At 40.6% G+C, this 20,336-nt stretch overlaps 1 protein-coding gene across 2 annotated transcripts in view; it reads right to left on the minus strand.

Moving 5' to 3' along the window:
* The window catches only part of LOC137625784 (coiled-coil and C2 domain-containing protein 2A-like), a 165,625-nt gene that overhangs the window by 112,403 nt on the left and 32,886 nt on the right, over positions 1–20,336 (minus strand). For both annotated transcript variants that reach the window (XR_011040898.1, XM_068356673.1), the window contains exons 7-9: positions 16,909–17,029; positions 16,448–16,648; positions 8,869–9,288 (exon numbers count right to left, since the gene is read on the minus strand). Coding sequence is in view for 1 of the 2 variants with exons in the window: in XM_068356673.1 (XP_068212774.1) it covers positions 8,869–9,288; positions 16,448–16,648; positions 16,909–17,029 (742 nt within the window). In the remaining variant the exon portion in view is untranslated. The remainder of the gene's footprint in view (positions 1–8,868; positions 9,289–16,447; positions 16,649–16,908; positions 17,030–20,336) is intronic.

A 20,336-nucleotide genomic window follows, 5' to 3' on the forward strand; every position in this document is an offset into this window, starting at 1 on the left:
GTACTATTCTTAAGTAGGGGCGGGTCCGGAGGACCCGGCCTAAACAAAAGTCTAGCTTAGACTACAGTATAGCCATCCATTCCGGTCGAGCCGGGAGTATAAAAAGGATGCAACAACAAAAATTTAAGACACAGGGTGTCTGATTTCCCGGGGCGAGGCTAAGACCCGGGCCGGGAAATAAAATATCCAAAACCAATTCGTATAGGAACTCCGGGGTAGTGATCTGTCATATAATCATCATAGGAACTGTTATAAATTAAATAGGGGGGCGGAACTGTAGATAAGAACCGCCAACGGAACCCAGAGGGTTTCATATAACATAAACCAGTGTGATAAGTGAATATAAAATAGGGTGCACCGGGATCCAACTCTGTTGACCGGTGGCCAACCAGACTAGACAGAGACGAACCCGCCGGGTCACCCGGAGGACAAAGTCCATAAACACTGAACTACCCCCTCTAAAAGGAGGGAAGGCAACGGTCCCTTAGTGGAGGGGGGAGAAGCCTAGTCGACCACCTAGCTAGAGGGGGAGCGTGGGGGAGGATCACGTGAAACGAGGCAGCAGGGCTACCAACTGACGATCCCCAACCAGACAGATCAAACGGAGTAATGGCACAAATATTCATTATAATAATAATAGCGTTAAAATTTATATGAATAAACACATAGAAAATTTTGGGGCAAGGTATGCAACATAATAATTAAATCACAAAAGACACACCTGATGGCTAAAAATAACATTGCCGCCTAGCACGAAGGTCGGCAGCCATAACGATACGTAAATGATATCGGCCCTAAAATTGAACCACGAGGATTCTAAACGCTAAATAATTAATATTCACAATAACAAATAATATTTGATAATAAAAATAATACACATAGTAACACCGCAAGTGAAACTTAAAAGCTCTCAAAAACAGGAGTACCAACTGTAGTGAAATCAAGCAAGATCGAAATGAACGAAGAGAATAAACTCCTATAATATAAATATTAAACGATCTAGGTTGCTCAAAACACAGTAAAACCCTGCTTGGTACTTAACTTAGACGGTGTCTCCTGGAAAACCGACGAAGAAGCCATAATTCAATGGAAAATAAACCAAAATCGAGAGCACAACAAAAATGCGGGTTACTATACTCGTGCTAAAAGGAGTTGGGTTCTGAGCGGATGCATTGTTAGTAGTACCGAGTGAGGTTGAACGGCTCTCCTCTATTGGGGTTTCTGTCGTGGATAAATCTAAATAGTGCGGGACCTCTGGACTATACGCCCAATTTTATACCGACACCAATAGGTGAGCGAGCTAGTTAACCTAGCACTCCTTTACATTTTTTCTCTGGTATATTTAGCAGTAAATTACCTAAGAATAAGTGCTAAATGGAGCTTATTCACTGGGCGGCACAGGTTCGAGCCCAGAAACAAGGCTTTCAGGGATGGCTCCAATGATCTGACAGCCACGTTCTCTGCAGGAACAAGTCCCTCAGGGATGGCTCCAATGATCTGGCAGCCATGTTCACTGCAGGAGTACGTAAGAGGCAAGTGCGCTCAATGTGTTCATTGTCAAGACAAACTTCACGATGAAGTCTACCAGGCTGTCTTGACAGCATTTATGGAAGGCGACTGAATGGTCTCTCTCGACCTTCAGGAGGCATACTTCCACATTCCTATACACCCGGATTCCCAACCGTTTCTGAGGTTTGTTTACAGGAATGTGGGGTACCAGTTTCGAGCCCTGTGATTTGGCCTCAGTCCTGCGCCTCTCGTGTTTACGAGGCTCATGAGGATTGTGGCAAAATCCCTCCATCTATCGGGGATACGAGCCTCCCTGTACTTGGGCGACTGGCTTCTCAGAGCATCGTCCAGTCTTCGCTGTCTGCAGGATCTACATTGGACGTTGAGTCTGGCCAGGGAGTTGGGACTTTTGGTCAACCTAAAAGTCCCAACTGATCCCATCCCAGATTATTCTATATTAGGGGATGGAGATTCGCAGTCAAGCCCTGCTCGAAGTCCAACTAATGCTGAAAAGAAAACGTTTATTCAGTCAGGAGTTGGAACAGTCTCGTAGGGACTCTCTCATCCCTGGAGCAGTTTGTCTCACTAGAGAGACTACACCTTCTGCCTCTCCGGTTCCATCTAGCCTCTCACTGGAACTAGGACAAGACATTAGAGACGGTATCATTCCCAGTCTCCGAACCAGTAAAGGCATGCCTGAAATGGTGGGACAGCAATATCAGTCTGAGAGAGGGACTATCCCTAGCAGTCAAGAACCCAAACCACGTGTTGTCCTCAGACGCGTCGGATTTGGGTTGGGGTGCGACCCTGGACGGTCGGGAATGCTTGGGTCTGTGGACCTCAAGTCAGAAGAGCATGCACATCAACGGCAAGGAGCTATTAGCAGTCCACTTGGCCTTGATGATATTAGAAAGCTTCTTCGAAACTAAGTGGTAGAGGTCAACTCAGACAACACCACAACTTTGGCGTACATCTCCAAGCAAGGAGGCACACACTCCTTCACGCTGCTCGAGATCGCAAGGGACCTTCTCTTATGGTCAAGAATTCGAGGCATCTCCCTGTTGACGAGATTCATCCAGGGAGACTTGAACGTCTTGGCAGACTGTCTCAGTCGGAAGGGTCAGGTGATACCCACGGAATGGACCCTCCACAAGGACGTGGGCAAGAGTCTTTGGGCTACTTGGGGTCAACCCACCATAGACCTCTTTGCCTCCTCGTTGACCAATAGGTTACCAATCTATTGCTCTCCAGTCCTAGATACAGAAGCAATCTACATAGACGCGTTTCTACTGGATTGGTCTTTTATGGACTTATATGCATTCCCACCATTCAAGATAGTCAACAAGGTACTGCAGAAGTTCGCCTCTCACGAAGGGACAAGGTTGACGTTGGTTGCTCCCCTCTGGCCCGCGAGAGAGTGGTTCACCGAGGTACTTCAATGGCTGGTAGACTTTCCAAGAAGTCTTCCTCTAAGGGTAGATCTGTTACGTCAGCCCCACGTAAAGAATGTCCATCAAAGCTTCCCCGCTCTTCGTCTGACTTCCTTCAGACTATCGAAAGACTCTCAAGAGCTAGAGGCTTTTCGAAGGAGGCAGCCAGTGCGATTGCAAGAGCTAGGAGAGCTTCTACCATTAGAGTATACCGGTCGAAGTGGGAAGTCTTTCGAGACTGGTGCAAGTCAGCATCTGTGTCCTCGTCCAGTACCTCTGTAGCCCAAATCACAGATATTCTTTTACATCTGAGAAAGGTTCGCTCCCTTTCAGCTCCCACGATTAAGGGCTACAGGAGCATGTTGGCTTTGGTCTTTCGACATAGAGGCTTAGATCTTTCCAACAATAAAGATCTCCAAGATCTCCTTAAGTCTTTCGAGACCTCTAAGGAACGTCGTTTGGCAACTCCTGGATGGAACTTAGACGTGGTCCTAAGGTTCCTCATGTCAGACAGGTTTGAGCCATTACATTCAGCCTCCCTGAAGGATCTCACCCTCAAGACACTTTTCCTAGTGTGCTTGGCTTCGGCTAAAAGGGTCAGTGAACTTCATGCCTTTAGTAAGAACATCGGCTTTTCTACAGAAAAAAAAAAAGCCACTTGTTCACTTCAACTTGGTTTCCTGGCCAAAAATGAACTGCCTTCTCGTCCTTTGCCTAAATCTTTTGATATTCCTTGCTTATCAGAGATCGTAGGCAACGAACTGGAAAGAGTATTATGTCCTGTTAGAGCTCTTAAGTTCGATTTAGCCTGTACTAAGTCATTACGAGGTAAATCTGAGGCATTAAGGTGCTCAGTTAAGAAACCTTCATTGCCTATGTCAAAGAATGCTTTGTCATATTTTATCAGATTTTTTAATACGAGAAGCTCATTCTCACTTGAATGAGAAAGACCGATGTTTGCTTAAGGTTAAGACGCACGAAGTTAGAGATATAGCAACCTCCGTGGCCTTCAAGCAAAATAAATCTCTGCAAAGTAATATGGACGCGACTTTTTGGAGAAGCAAGTCAGTGTTCGCGTCATTTTACTTAAAAGATGTCCAGACTCTTTACGAGGACTGCTACACACTGGGTCCATTCGTTGCAGCGAGTGCAGTAGTAGGTGAGGGTTCTACCACTACATTACCCTAATTCCAATATCCTTTTTAATCTGTCTCTTGAAATGTTTTTAATATTGTTTTTTTTGGGTTGTACGGAAGGCTAAGAAGCCTTTCGCATCCTGATTGATTTGGCGGGTGGTCAAAGTCATTTCTTGAGAGCGCCCAGATTAAGGGTTTGATGAGGTCCTGTTGTATGGGTTGCAGCCCTTATTACTTCAGCTCCTGGGAGTCTTTCAGCATCCTAAGAGGATCGCTGGGCTTCGTGAGGAAGACAGACTTATAAGGCAGAGTAATCGTCTAAGTCAACCTCCTTACCAGGTACCTATATATTTTGATTTTGTTATATTGATAACTGTCAAAAACTCTTAGCTTATACGCTGTAAACTTAATTAACTCTGGTCTCTACCCACCGCCTTGGGTGTGAATCAGCTATTATATATTCACCGGCTAAGTTAAATATTTAAAAATGATATTTTAATTATAAAATAAATTTTTGAATATACTTACCCGGTGAATATATAAATTAAAGGCCCTCCCTTCCTCCCCATTAGAGACGCAGCGGGACGAGAAGAATTGAAGGGTTTGTTTACATGCAAGAGTGGTATCTGGCCGATAGTGGCGCTGGTGGGCACACCCGCAACCTTTATAGCGATCGCTCGCGAGTTTTTGAGTGTTTTCTGTCGAGCCGCTGAGTAGCAGCTATTATATATTCACTGGGTAAGTATATTCAAAAATTTATTTTATAATTAAAATATCATTTTACACCCAAGTGTCTAACACGCCCTCCCTGCTTGGTGACAGAAGCCACTACAGTAGTGATGTCACTTGTCAGCACTAGCGAGTGCTATCAAACTATTGGAAAGACTGCAGAGCTACAAGAGTAGCTTAAATTTCCAGCAGGCTGATATTCAGGCTCCTTTCAATTCTGACCAAAGTCCTGAGGCAGTCTGTTCTTCAGGGAGATTTTAGTCATTAAGCCACAACTCGAATTCGTCCAATAGCTCTTGTTTTATAGTACACTATTACTTCAGTCACCTCTGAAGTGATCTCTGGTGCAGACACCCATGAGGAACAAGCTTTTCCAGCAATGAAAGATGTCTTAAAAGATGATGCCACTGCTTTGCTGGTTGTTTTTGAGCGATCAGAAGCCGTTACACTACCTCTTTAAGTCTGTTGATGCAATCGTCTCTTGGAAAGAGTCTCACTGCTGCCGTATCTATCAACATTCCTAGATACTCCATCAGTCTCTTGGGCATAAGATTTGACTTCTGCCTATTGATTCAATCCTCAGATCATGGCAAAAGGCAAGATCCAGGAGCACTTGTCTCCACAAGAACAACAGCATTAACCAATCATCAAGATATCACAGAATACGAATCCCATTCGAATGCGCCTAAACCAAGTCTAGAGTGAACACTAACACAAACACTTTTGGGGAGTGGTCGACAATCCAAAGCAGGACTTTAAACTGGTACCTGACTCCCTGGAGGATGAAGTCATACTTTCTGCTGGAAGGATGAATCGGTACTTGAAAATAAACATTCTTTAGGTCGACAAAGAGCATGAAGTCTTCCTTTCTGATAGAAGCATAGACCATGCTTTCTAACTTCATCCTGAATGGAAATTGTAGAACAAACTTGTTCACGAGAGACAGAGATTGATGACAGGTCTCCATCCACCTATTACTTTCTCCACCAGAAAGAAACGGCTGTATAATTCAGGAGACACATCTTGGATGACTTTTAGCATGTTTTTCTCCATCATAACTTTCCCTTTGTCCACAAGCACGAGGGATTTTAGGAATTCTGGAGTATACGATTGAAACGTAATAGAAGAGCGAGTGAGGAGAGAAGGACTGATGAAAGGAAGGTGGTAACTGTCCTGAAGGATTTTCACCACCCAACTCTCCATGGCGTATTGCTGCCATATTGCCCAATGGCATGACAGACATCTTTCATTCAGGGCAGCTGAAGGTGAGTTTTGCCAATCTAAATGATCTCTGCCTCTCTTCCTGGTGTGACCCGATTGGTGACAAAAAGGGGAGCATGATATCCTCCCTTTCTAGAGGTAGATGGTCCAGGAGTAGCAGATTTTGATCAGTGCTTTGCTGTCACCTTATTTGGAGTTGACTTACAGGGTTGCGGCACCCTTTAAAGATCACTGCCCTGTGGATGAGAAAGTCCTGACATGACTTTCTCCACTTCTCAATCTCTTTTTCAGAGAATAGTCATGATGTTGAGGATCAGTGTATTACCGAGTGAGACTAATGCTACCTGTCACACCAGGCTGTAGAAACATGAAGCTTTTACATCTCTCCTCTTCAAAACACAGTTTGCTCACTGGCTGGCCGACTGATGAGACAAAAAAAGGCCCTGCTTTTACTCCTGGGAGATAATAACTCTCAAAACAGCAGATTTGATCATTGAATCTACCTAAGGCCACACAAGCAAGATCTGACCATGGCAGCTCCAGGAAGGGACTTGATCCTTCAGTGGCCCTTAACAGGCGCCACAGCCTATAAACTCAAAAATGAGTGGAAAGAAGTCCATGAAAAAGCAATGTAAATCAGGATTTTCCTCCTCTGCTGGTACAGGACCAATGCTGGGAATCTTTGGAGGCATAGCTTCTTGAGTGACCTACTTTAAAAAAGACGATGACTAGACAGACCACTCGGGAGATCACTCCTTCCTCTTTGACCAAGTGCACTCCGAAACGAGACAGAAGTGGAGTTGTACTCAGAAGAGACTAATGGAAGACCGGGTAACAAATAAGATACAGAGTCATCTCTGGTACTCGTGCCTTCAGAGATAGCAAACTTACCCCATACTTTTTTCTCTTAGGGTCGTAAGTATAACCGAGTGCTATATAAAGGGTGGTAAATGTATGTTACCCGCAGGGACTGTTCACCAGGCGATGTAGGATCTTATTCCAGATCATGTGTAATCTCGGGAGCTTCTCTGTGCTCACATGAGCCATGCTTAGAGTTGTCCCTGGTGGTAGCCTGGTTTTGTTCCTGACTGAATGCAAGACCCTCTCTGTGCATATGATTGGGAGCTTCTCCTCTGGCTTGTAAGCCAAGTAAAGAGCAATCAACTAAAGAGAGAGGATCGGCTTCTCTATCGGTTTTACGCCAAGGAATGTCTCGTTGCTTGTACAAGCAAGGAGACTGATCACTGGTTCTCTTCACTATCTGTTCTTGTTTGCTTATAGCATCTTGCTTTTTCCAACTAGCTAATTATAATAATAATAATAATAATATGCTCAATAGAAGTCACCACATAACATCTTCTCCTCCTTCAATACCAGAGTTTTTTGGGAGACTGAGGTGGCCCTCAACTGTCCTGTGTATGTGCCAATTCCATTACAGGGCCTTGTACCTCTAGAAGGCACCTGTGCACTTCCACTTTGGCCAGAGATACCTTCCCTGACAGGATTGGTAGTCTGGTGCACAGCATCTCTCTCTCTCTCTCTCTCACTTGTGAGAAGAGAGATCGCTAGGAGCCCCACAATACTCCTTGCAATTGGTTTTCCTGGGGTTCTTCTTTTCCTTCTTAAAGGATGTAGCCTCAAAATCAGAAGAGTAGGAGCAAGTCTGCATCTTTGTCTTGCCAGCTTCTTTCATGGCCAAGGTCCGGAAAACAAACGATAATGCTCTTACATAGGATGAAGCCATAGAGGCTTCTACAACAGCAAAAGACAATCATTTGATCCTCATCCTCCAACACAGCCATATTTATCACAGGAATCAGGATCATCTACATAAGAGTAATCTTTAAAGTTTTAGTGGCCATCAAGACCTTCTGTTTCTCCACAGACAGGGTACCAGGGATGCCCCAAGAAGCCCACAACCTCCTCAGGTACAGGTTGTCATCAGTTTGAATGGCTTCAGCCAAAATTTCAGCTATGGGCAAAAGAGCATTCCCTTCTCTAGGGAATGGTGATGCTCCCACTCATCCTGAAGAACACTCTGAGTCCTAGCAGAGGTCTCCCACCTCAACAAGCTCTTCCCAAGGTCCAAACCTGAGAAGAATCTGCAGGAGACAGCGAGTTGAGTTCCACCAAGAGAGAAAAGATATAAAGTACTCGCCAAAGGGAGAAAACTGCGGATAGTCATGCCCTCTGCAAAACGAACACAGAAGGTAGGGATCAATGGTTGTTTTGAACATAAACCTGTCACACTGCTCTCTGCCCTTGCTAGGGCACGATCTCATTTAAACAAGTTTTTATCGGTAAATACTCATACACACACTGAAAAGAGAAAATGGATTAACAGAGGGAAATTGAGAAGGCTGCTAAAGTACACACATGTACTGCTTGCAGGGTAACTCTTCAGTAGTTATATATTGTTAATAATGCAATGGCTGTTTTGGCTTGTGCTAAATAAGAGAGGATTGTATTCTCATATATCTGAATAGCACATAAAATATACATATGTTGGGCAAATAGGGAGTGTATATCAACTATTAAATGACAAAGCTTCAGACTCTTTGAAATATATATAAAAGAGAGAGAGAGAGAGAGAGAGAGAGAGAGAGAGAGAGAGAGAGAGAGAGAGTGTGTGTGTGTGTTTGATGGCTCACTCTACCTACTTGTGATTGAAGATTGTCAAAAAATAAGAAAATAAACAAGGGACAAAGTAAAACAGACGGTTGGAATACACGAAGTAAAATAGATGGGTAAATTATTTATTTTGTCTGGACATTACAGCTTGTGTAATCTTTCCTTCTGAAAATCTTATTGATCATTAAACTCAACTATATAATATGACTTACCTTTTTCTTGTAAGCAGCCTTCCACTCCGTCAAGACTTGCTTGTACTTCTGCATGTCCTTTTCGAAGGCAATTTCATGCTCCCTCAGGACTTCCGCCATGTCCTGCCTCAATTCTTCTTTCCGTTGCTCCTCCTCTTCTTCTTTGTTAACTTCCTCTTTCTTGATAATCAACTTCAGTGGTGTGGTGTGATATTTGTTCCTCTTCCTTAGATCTTTGATGTTTTTCCACACCTTCAGTATGTCCATTAAAAGGACGCGGTCTTTTTCAGCTTCTGAGTTGTACTCCTCTCGGCACTCGCGAATCTCCTTCTGGTAAATGTTGCGTCTCTGGGCGATGTCCATCTCATCTCGAACCGATCTGGATTGCTGACTTCTCCTCACCTCGGAATTCTCAATCTTGGCAAAGGCTTCCCGTACAACCTGTGATAAAGGAAGGGATGTACAATCAAAATATATCTACAATAGCTTTAGTAGATCATACCACGATTCTAAAGTTAAGCACTTGTAAAGGAACGAGCAGTTTTAGAATTATTGGTCAAATCCAGGCGACTGGTCAAGACAATATGTGATTGGTTCACTTAAGCCCAGGATAGTTCTAGGGGCATCATTCATAAAACATAAACAATATATTTTCAAGGAATTGATGTTCGCTGAGTGCGCGAGCGCTTTCTTCCCATGGACAAGGCAGAATGACTTATGAAAGAATAGGAAAATGAAGGTCAGAACAGTACTCGTATTGCTAAGAAAAATACCCCTTTGTGTCAGTATTTCATGAACAGGTTTACTAGCTAGATAACCTCTCAAGGCAATCTTTTCAACTCCTTTGGACCTATATTGCAGTCTCTCTAGAGCCAAACTTTTAATAAATGTCCTCTCGGCACAAATATCCAACAGCCATCTAAGTCGTACCATTCGACCTTTCTTCCCTTTCAGGGGAATTGTTGCTGTTGGTAATATGGATTGCTTACCTGACTTATTTGGTTTGTCCTGCTCATTTACTGATAGCATTCCCACTTGTACACCACTTTGTTTATTCTTGCTTTGCTTTGTTGTTTGGTCTCTATCACACAAGATGCGATGATGTCTCATCTTACAACCATTATTGCAACTTAATTTGTCACAGTCCACACTAAAATGCTTCTCAGAAGCGCACACAAAACATAACTGCAAAGCTCTGATGCGATTCAACCTTTCATCTCTGGTTGAGTAAGTTTTGCTCTGTGTCCACCAATGTTCTTTATCACAAAGAGCACATCTTGTGGATTGCTGATAACTGGACTTATTCACATTTCCCTTGGTTTTCTGTCTAACAGCTTGGGATTGATTTACCGTGAATGTAGATATTGACGACAGAGTTTCAGTTTTATTCACATCAGTTGAAACAAAAGTTCTTAGATTGCAAATCTCCTCTTCTAGGTATTTCTTAAAGGTGTCTAATACCAACCAATCGTCTCCACACCTACGCTTCACAGTTTCACTCACGCTTTGAGGCAATTTGGTATAGAGCGAAATAACATAAAGCTCATTTAATTCCAGCCTTTCACTTTCAAGCGATCTTATTGAGCATTCAAAATTAGCTATGAAAATTTGCAATGATTCAGAATTGGCAGCAGGAGACGGCATTTCTAGCAATCTTCTCACCAGAACATGCTCAATTTCATCTCTCTTTCCATAAGTAGATAGGAGAAGAGCTACAGCTTGTGGATAATTGGCGGCCTCAAATTTAAATCCCGAGATTCATTTTGAAGCTTCTCCTGTGAGCGAACTTCGTAAATATGAAAACTTCTGAATTGGTTCAAAGTCTTTCCGCTGGTGTACTGACACATCGTATAGTTCCCAGAAGGAATTCCATTCCAATATATCTCCAGAGTAATGCGGAAGATCCAGTTTGGGCAATCTAATACTGGCTGTAGGTAGTGGCGGTGGTTGCGTTAGCGGATTTAGTAACTTCAAATTGTTAGTAATAGAGCTATTGAGTTTGCCGATATGTGTACGGACGTCTCTTGCATATTCAGCTCGTTTTATCATTTCATCAGACATTTCTTCTTCTTTAACTAAATCCAAAATTTGTTCATCCAAAACAAGAACTTTGTTCAAATTATCTAAAATAGAATCCCTAAGGGAAGTTATAGCATCAATATCACTTGAATCGATCACTTCAGTCAAGTTCCCAATAAAACGTGTGATAACGGATTAATAACTGCCACGTCTACGCTTCAATGACTCCATTGTGACAAGACCAATCTCAGACAATACAAATACAATATATTCAAATTTTCAATAAATAATAAATATGCATCCAACTATAATAACTGGGTTCAAAAGTTTTAAATCAGCCAATTTTCACAAAGGTGACTCATCACCCATTAATTCTCTCCCAAATTAAACAATGAAAAGGAGAAATTTTATTATACGTGCGTAGTGGAATGTGCAGGCCGTGTCCCATACTTACTCCAGCCCTAAATCTGAAGGGGAAGGATGGGGTAACCACGATCCTACTCACCTTCTACCACCCTTTACTTTTCACATATTTGTTTGACTCAATGCAAATACGTTGAGCCAACGCCTTGTAACTTTTATGATGAAATGAATTCCATCTCTGGCTATATCACCTTCTGATAATAAAGTAGGGATCACCCTAACTCTTGTATCTCTCTTTAATTTTTTGTTTAAACAGTTTTTTCTCTTTTGATAGTTCTTGGCAGAGGTTCTAGATGGTGTTTTACGTATTTCTATTAACATAACAAAAACCTCTGAATTAATAATTGATTGTACGTAGACTCTCTACCAATCCTAGAATATTTTTGTGAATACTATTCACCAGGTTAGGGTTATCTCCTGGTACATCTAAGTCATTGCTACCTATGAACAAGATAGTGATACTAGGCCCATAGGTAGTAAGTTCGGTTATCAGGCCAGGTGTCATAAGGTTGGTTGTAACAGCCCCTGGTCTACCAAATGTCTTATATTCTAAGGGTTCCAATAATGCCGATCTACCACTATGAAAACAATTCTCCATATGGGTGACAGGAGAATGTCCCACAATACTGTAGCTACTTTACGCTTCATTGCTAAATTGTTAAACGAGAAATATTCTAACAGGAGAAAATTTACGTTAATTCAAAGTAAAGGAAAATAACAAAACCAAATTTAAGACTTAAGGCAAGCAGGACAAAGCCTTACTAATTTAATCAAACTTCATATTCGAAACCATTTCAATCAAGCCTGAAGTGCCTCTAACCTACAAATAGCGCAAAAAAAAAACTATTTACTGTTTCTTGCGGCACCACACAAAGAGAAAGGGTTAACCATGTCTGGTTATGTAGGCAGGATACCACATACCAATTTAAAGAAACACGCAAATACAAAAGGATTCAACAAGGTTAGGGAGGGTAGGCATTAACCAGCAAAACATCAACACAACATAGTTATTAGCAAGAAAACCCTGCGTAAATGTCCAATGTAATCACCAACGGTATTAATCGTACATGTGACTAAACCAAAGAATTATTATATGATCGGCGTTCAAAACTTAGAAATTATCGAAAAATCTCACAAATTTCACATAAACTGGTTAATACGGCAACACATTCCTGCTGACTTATACTAAAGATTCATCAAAATGGCTTACGACTTCGTATATCTCGCGAACAAGTACTACAAACTATTACCAACTTGGCTCACAACACCGAATATACTGCCAACATATCCTAGTCATGGCACCAAATATCGTTACTTATTAGGGTCAAACAAGCAACAACATATAATGACTTTACTAATTACCAGATTCGTTTAAGAGAACTCAAGACCCTTTCTCTACATTAAGAATTCATTGCGTTGTGTTACAAAATCAAATGGACATACAGTACTATATTCTATTGAGCTTTTTCCCCCCAATTATTACTTACTAGTTTCATATGAAGTTCTTACCGAGTTCGGATTATGATAGGCACGGGTAAACCACAATACCACTAATATATACTTAATTTTACCCAGTCACGGAATCCCACGCACAGATATGCATATCCCTAGCGATTTATCCCATCCAAGGCAATTAAATAATATTAGATACTCATCCAAACTTCAGTTGACTAATTCATCTACTTCATTAAATGCTGGGAAGGAACGGCATCGTTAATCAAAGTGAAATTCTCTTCACTCTGATTAAGTTCTCCAAACCACGCTACGTACGTTGAGAAGTGACAGGCAGCAACTGTGGCCGTTAGCTCTGTTGCCTCTGTCGTAAAAATAATGCGTTCGCTCTCTCTCTCCCAAAGCCACGACTTCAGCTTCGTTCGCTCACGACAAAAGAAACAACAAAACGAACGAAACCAACTACAGTAGGGTCCCGAATTACACGTGTTCTAATTACGCGATTCCTCAATTACGCGATCGATAGTTTTTAAAAATTAATTTTCCTGTATTTGCGAGGAGCATTCTAAATCCGCGAGTCAAGCACCGCGAAGCGTAGGAAATCTATTGTTTTCTTAATTGTATTGGGGGGGGTGATGGTTCCCCGATGTCTGAGAAGGGGGGGGGGGGGGGAGAATGTGAGAGAAAGATTTCTGTTCAAACATTTTAAGACTAGTTTTGGATGAAAAATGTTAAGGTTTGCCCATCTGTTGTGTGAACTTGTCGCTAGGCCTAGCCTAACTGTCCAACACCTATATGTATAATATTCCATATTTGTACTAATTAATTTTTATACTTATGTTGTGATTATGGTGAAAAATCCTTATTCATTAAACTTTGAATTAAAAACCATTAAAATAAAGACTATTTTATATCATGCTACTGCCAAACATGTCACCACTACCAAACCCATTACTTTGTTTAGTACGTTCCATCGCTGATCATAACGAACTCGCTAACCAATTTTAACATCTGTCTATAGGTTAACTTTTGCGGCAAAATATATCTTACCAGGTACTATGTAATAATAATGTTATAATTAATGTTTTATTTATCCTTAGAAAATCAAAATATATGAAATATGAGCAATTTTATTTCGTGTTGTTTTTTTTTTTCCTTAAAAAAACGCCTTCTTAAAAGGAAAACGTTTTTTTTTACGTTTCATCGTCGATCATAAACGCATTTACTCCTGAAAGTGATATTGAAGAGCTTTTACTAAAGATGTTATTATAAATAAAGATTATAAAATGGTGGTAAAATATCTATAATTAAAGTGTAGCAGCATCAAGAAATGTTGGGGTTCGCCCTTTACATAAGAATGTACTGTACATTGGATTAGACAGAACGTAGAAAAAATCAATTAGGGAAAAATCGGTATTCGATATCCTCTTCATCAGCATCGTCATTCGGGCTTTTTATTTTTTTTTATTCTCAGTCGCTAACTAGTTATCGCACTGTCAAGATCTGCACACATTCCGATAATTCACATTTGAAGGTTTTCTGGGAGAGGATGGATAGAGAAAATACCGAACTATATAAAATGTTTTTTTTTAACCTGTTAAGCGTCACCCACGTGATAAACCGTTCACCACGATCTACTCGGTACCGCCTTCAACTGTATATTCCGTTCATGACTTTAATTGCCTTTTACAAGCCGTCAGTCTCGTGATGTTACTTTACTCGTATAGTAAGTATAGGATCACCACTTGGCAACACTCTCAGCATATGGGGACTATGAATAGAAACTTATATGATGTCTGGCAACTATTTTTCTGAAGGTAGCTTGATGTTACAAAACTGTGGTTTGAAAATTGAACTGGTTTCTTATCAGTGCGCTTGGGCGTTCATGCATAAGTGGTTATTTGTTGTTCCTTTTGTAATGAAAGGTCTAAAGAGGAAGAAGGTTATTTCTTTAGATGAAATAAATGATATTCTTGTTGTGGATTTTGATAATGATAACCTGTTTGATAATGAGAGCACTAGTTCTGAATCCTCCAGTGATGAGTATATTGAAGAAACAAAGTTTTCTTTCGATGTCGAAAGCGAAAATGACTTCTCATTACCGAATGACTGGACAACGAAATTTCACCAAACTATAAAGGGAAAGGAAACGCAGAGAGAGAGAGAGAGAGAGAGAGAGAGAGAGAGAGAGAGAGAATAAAGTGGATAAATAATGTACAAATGTATGACGAACATATTTGAAAACTATACAGGAAACGATATGAGAGAGAGAGAGAGAGAGAGAGAGAGAGAGAGAGAGAGAGAGAGACCTATTCCTTTCCTTTTATTGCTTATCCAGGCGTAAGATTTACGATTGAAGATAAAAAGAACCCATTAGAATATTCAGTATTATGTAGCCATTTGAAATTAAATAATAGTAGTATTAATTGTGTTTTTTACTCAACCATTTAATTAATATCCCTACTTTTAACTATAATTACGAATTATAAGCATAAAGAAATTATATTAACTTTGAAAAATTATCATTAGTGAAATGACCGCTCAGGGCAAAAAAAGCGTGATTATCGAAAAACAGCCTAGTGCACACTTGCGCCTACTGGCCGTGTTTACGTGTGGGAGTGTCATCATGGATATACAGTACTATACTGTAATTTTTAACTATTGCTAGATACGTACTGTATCAAACCTTGAAAACCCTTTTTTGTTTTTTGTATCTATAGGAAATAATTCTACATCATTCGGAAAATACTGAAAACAGTAAGCTATGCATAGTACAGTAGTAAATACTACAGTCATATAAAATTATCAAAACTTTAACAACTTTTTATTGTTTTATTTATCCATAAAAGAAATTTTGTACAGTATTTTATAAAAAAAAATCTATAAGAAGGATTTCTTACAGTATTGTTAAGATAAAAGCTACAGTATATATATATATATATATATATATATGTTTTATATATATATAATACATACATACACACATACATACACACACACAGTGTATATACAGTATATATATAGCTAGAAAGCTAGAAATGGAGTGAAAAAAAAAATTGACGGGTAGGTTGCTGTTTGCCGCCATGATGTGTTTCGAAATATACGAATTTCCAATTACACGAGGCCTTTCATCGACCAAATTCTCGCATAATTCGGGACCCTACTGTACTGTATTCAACACAAACCTAATGAAACTATCAAACAACTTACATCGCATTGTTAACCACTTATACAACTATTCACAAGACAATATTCCTTGGTAACAATGCTTATTACAATTAAATATAAATAAAACATTCATTTGTACACAAACCTGCACATTTCCACTTAACGCAATGTAATCTAGGGGACATTTTCCATATACAACATGAACATAGATATTCAATAACCACTGATTTTCCATGTCGTTATTGTAAGTAACGACAGTGAGATAAGGTTAAGGATGATATGGAGAGAAGAGGTTTGGTAGAAGAGGATGCCTTTGATTGAAGGAATCAGTCAACCAACCCCTTAATGTAGGGATAACAGCGGGCAAGAAAAAGAAGAAACTAGAATCCCTAATACGAGCCCTGAATAACTTACTGTTGTATTTACTTTATCTAATGGCAAAAAGTGTGGCAAAAAGGATGTACAAAGAATTAAAGGTATAGCAATTAAATTCCTCTTAATGATATCAAAGTAAGAAGCTCACTGTGTTAAACCTTACTGTAAGCTTTTCTTTCAACAATTTGGTGACGTTGAGAAGTGCTCTCCTGGAGTACGTCTTGTAGTAGTCCTTCAGCTGGGCACCCAGAAAATGCTCAGAGGAGAAGAGAGGATGGTGGGCGAAGGTCAGTTGGTGGATCTCCAAATCTAACATTCCCCCATCTTCCTGATTGATGAGTTGTAGTTCTTCTCCAAACTTAGGCTAAAAATGTAGAAAACAATGTCTAAGATAAAACTGGCACCAATGCAGGCCATAAACATTCCCACACAGATAATAATATGTTAAATGCATGAGGGTCAAACCCTTGTTCTGATAAATATAACCTCTTCTGGTCCCTTTAATCTAATATATAGGTATCTAGAAGTACCCCCTTTGACCTTACAATTATTCTTCCTATTATATTTTCTACCATCAACTTTCTCTTGTCAGAAGACACAAAGAAAGTTCAACCCAAGACTTACCTCAATGAATGCTGTCAGAGGTTCCAAATCCACATCCTTGTCAGCTGGAAGATGATGAAAGATTTTATCATTGATGGGGTTATCCATACGATCTAAGAGTCCAGTTTCTAAAAACCATCTCCTGTTTTGAAAGAAAATAACTAGTCAAATCACATACAGTATACAGTAGTGAAAAGAGGTAAATAAGAAACACAAAGTAAAAATAATATTGAGCAGGATATTCCATCAGTCAATATATCATATCATCAACATCTTTTTTATTACATCAGTTCTCCTATTCACAAAATAGATGATACTTAATTATCTTATAATTTGTAAGTATTCAATCACTTTTATCAAATAACAACCTGAAAGCAATTTGTACTTTTCCTAACTATACTAACCAGAGTTCTTTACTATTGATATATAGTTCAGACATGGCTGGAATATAGCCATACACTTTTAATGCGAGGTGTTTATGGCCCTCTGCTAGTTAGCAGGGTAGCAAAGGGTAGATCAGCCCTCTGCTCACACACTCACCCAGTGCGTTACGTCACAAGATTGCCCAATTTCTCATTGTTAATCAGATACCCAACGGATTTACACCAGAAGTCGATCCACGAGGCAGCCTGCAAGGAAGCCTTTGCAACCCGCTCCATGTTCCCGGCTTCCGCAGCAGAGAAAGTCTCCTGTTGCACTGCTAACCTTTTTAAGGTGATATTGTGTGGCAGTGCCAAGAACGCTAGGTACAGTAGCAGTGGCTGAGAGATCATCGTGGAGGAAGTTGCAATATTTATTATGTCATACAAATGGTGGAGGAATCAACTGCGATGAGTTGCTAGCACCTGAGATTGCAGATCCTGTGACCTGGGATATGACCTTCCTGGATCCATTTACCACCATAGACAAAATCAACTCAATTCTGAACTGTCCAGTTCAGGGGGTCTGGCAGAGAAAGTCAAAGACTGTATCCTTCCCTTCGATTGGAGCAAAATGGATCACCCAGTCCATTGATTTTCCTTATGCAAGCCAAGACCTACATAAAGGAATGGTCCGACTCTCTCTGATCGGTGGCAGAGGTCTTTGGGCTACCTGGCAAAGGCAGCACCCATAGGACCCTGAGTTGGGTCACGTTCCTCTATAACTACCCTGACAGAGGCACGAGGCCCAGAGGGGAGGTTCTGAGCTATAGGTACCAACGAGTCTGGAACCGAACCGAAAGCAACCTTCCCTTATTCTTGGGCATACAGAGCCTTCAATGCCCAGTTCTCCGGTAGGATTATTGTAATCTTCTGCTCCTTGGGCTTAGCTGCGAAGGAGGCAAGAAAAGAGGAAGTCTCTTTCTGAGGATACCCTGTTGGCTGTGTAACCTGCTGGGGAGACACGGGGCTACGAAAGAGTCTCCTGGGGCGGATTGGTCACAAAGCAACTGCTTCCAATAAACAAGGTTGAACTCCAAACCTCAGGGAAGCAAGTTGCTTGTGTGTATCCGCCAAATGATCGGCAAAGACAGACTGAACAAACTTCCTCTCTAGAGGATTTCTCAACCTAAGACTTCAGAGAAGTCTAATTCCAAAGTGGTATAGGTAAGCTCCTGGCTACAGATGCTCACCTTTAACCAACCTAAAGAGTCAATGGAGTCTTGAGTCTAATCAAGTCTCCAACTCTAGGAAAAAATCCCCAACACACAAGAGTCAAAGGGAAAAAATCCCCAAGACACAAGAGTCAAAGGGAAAAAATCCCCAACACACAAGAGTCAAAGGGAAAAAATCCCCAAGACACAAGAGTCAAAGGGAAAAAATCCCAAAGACACAAAAGTCAAAGAGAAAAAATCCCCAAGACACAAGAGTCAAAGGGAAAAAATCCCCAACACACAAGAGTCAAAGGGAAAAAATCCCCAAGACACAAGAGTCAAAGGGAAAAAATCCCCAACACACAAGAGTCAAAGGGAAAAAATCCCCAAGACACAAGAGTCAAAGAGAAAAAATCCCCAAGACACAAGAGTCAAAGGGAAAAAATCCCCAACACACAAGAGTCAAAGGGAAAAAATCCCCAACACACAAGAGTCAAAGGGAAAAAATCCCCAAGACACAAGAGTCAAAGGGAAAAATCCCCAAGACACAAGTCAAAGGGAAAAAATCCCCAACACACAAGAGTCAAAGGGAAAAAATCCCCAAGACACAAGTCAAAGAGAAAAAATCCCCAAGACACAAGAGTCAAAGGGAAAAAATCCCCAACACACAAGAGTCAAAGGGAAAAAATCCCCAACACACAAGAGTCAAAGGGAAAAAATCCCCAACACACAAGAGTCAAAGGGAAAAAATCCCCAACACACAAGAGTCAAAGGGAAAAAATCCCCAAGACACAAGAGTCAAAGAGAAAAAATCCCCAAGACACAAGAGTCAAAGGGAAAAAATCCCCAACACACAAGAGTCAAAGGGAAAAAATCCCCAACACACAAGAGTCAAAGGGAAAAAATCCCAAAGACACAAAAGTCAAAGAGAAAAAATCCCCAAGACACAAGAGTCAAAGGGAAAAAATCCCCAACACACAAGAGTCAAAGGGAAAAAATCCCCAAGACTCAAGAGTCAAAGAGAAAAAATCCCCAAGACACAAGAGTCAAAGGGAAAAAATCCCCAACACACAAGAGTCAAAGGGAAAAAATCCCCAAGACACAAGAGTCAAAGAGAAAAAATCCCCAAGACACAAGAGTCAAAGGGAAAAAATCCCCAACACACAAGAGTCAAAGGGAAAAAATCCCCAAGACTCAAGAGTCAAAGAGAAAAAATCCCCAACACACAAGAGTCAAAGGGAAAAAATCCCCAACACACAAGAGTCAAAGGGAAAAAATCCCCAAGACACAAGAGTCAAAGAGAAAAAATCCCCAAGACACAAGAGTCAAAGGGAAAAAATCCCCAACACACAAGAGTCAAAGGGAAAAAATCCCCAAGACTCAAGAGTCAAAGGGAAAAAATCCCCAAGACACAAGAGTCAAAGAGAAAAAATCCCCAAGACACAAGAGTCAAAGGGAAAAAATCCCCAACACACAAGAGTCAAAGGGAAAAAATCCCCAAGACTCAAGAGTCAAAGGGAAAAAATCCCCAAGAGTAAAGTTTCACTTGCCAGTCAGTGAAGGTGGAAGGAGACGTCTGTCTCCAACCACAGATAGGATCAAAGTGAAGAAGTAACAACCAGAATGGTTAATGGTTGTCTTATAGCCGTTTGACACTTTGCGCTAACATTTATCTCCACAGTAAAAAGCAAACAAACAATCCTTCAGGAAATGTAACACCAACCTTTGCCCTATTTTTCTTAACTTTATATTTCTTATTATTTCCCTATAATTGATTTTATGTAAACATTGTCCTATTTCGTTCATCTCAATCTTTCCGTTTTTGTATGTTCTTAAAAGAAATGACTCATGGAGTTGAATAAACATGAGCAAAGTT

This window comes from Palaemon carinicauda, chromosome 32 (genome assembly GCF_036898095.1).
Source record: "Palaemon carinicauda isolate YSFRI2023 chromosome 32, ASM3689809v2, whole genome shotgun sequence".
NCBI classification, from domain to species: Eukaryota; Metazoa; Arthropoda; class Malacostraca; order Decapoda; family Palaemonidae; genus Palaemon; species Palaemon carinicauda.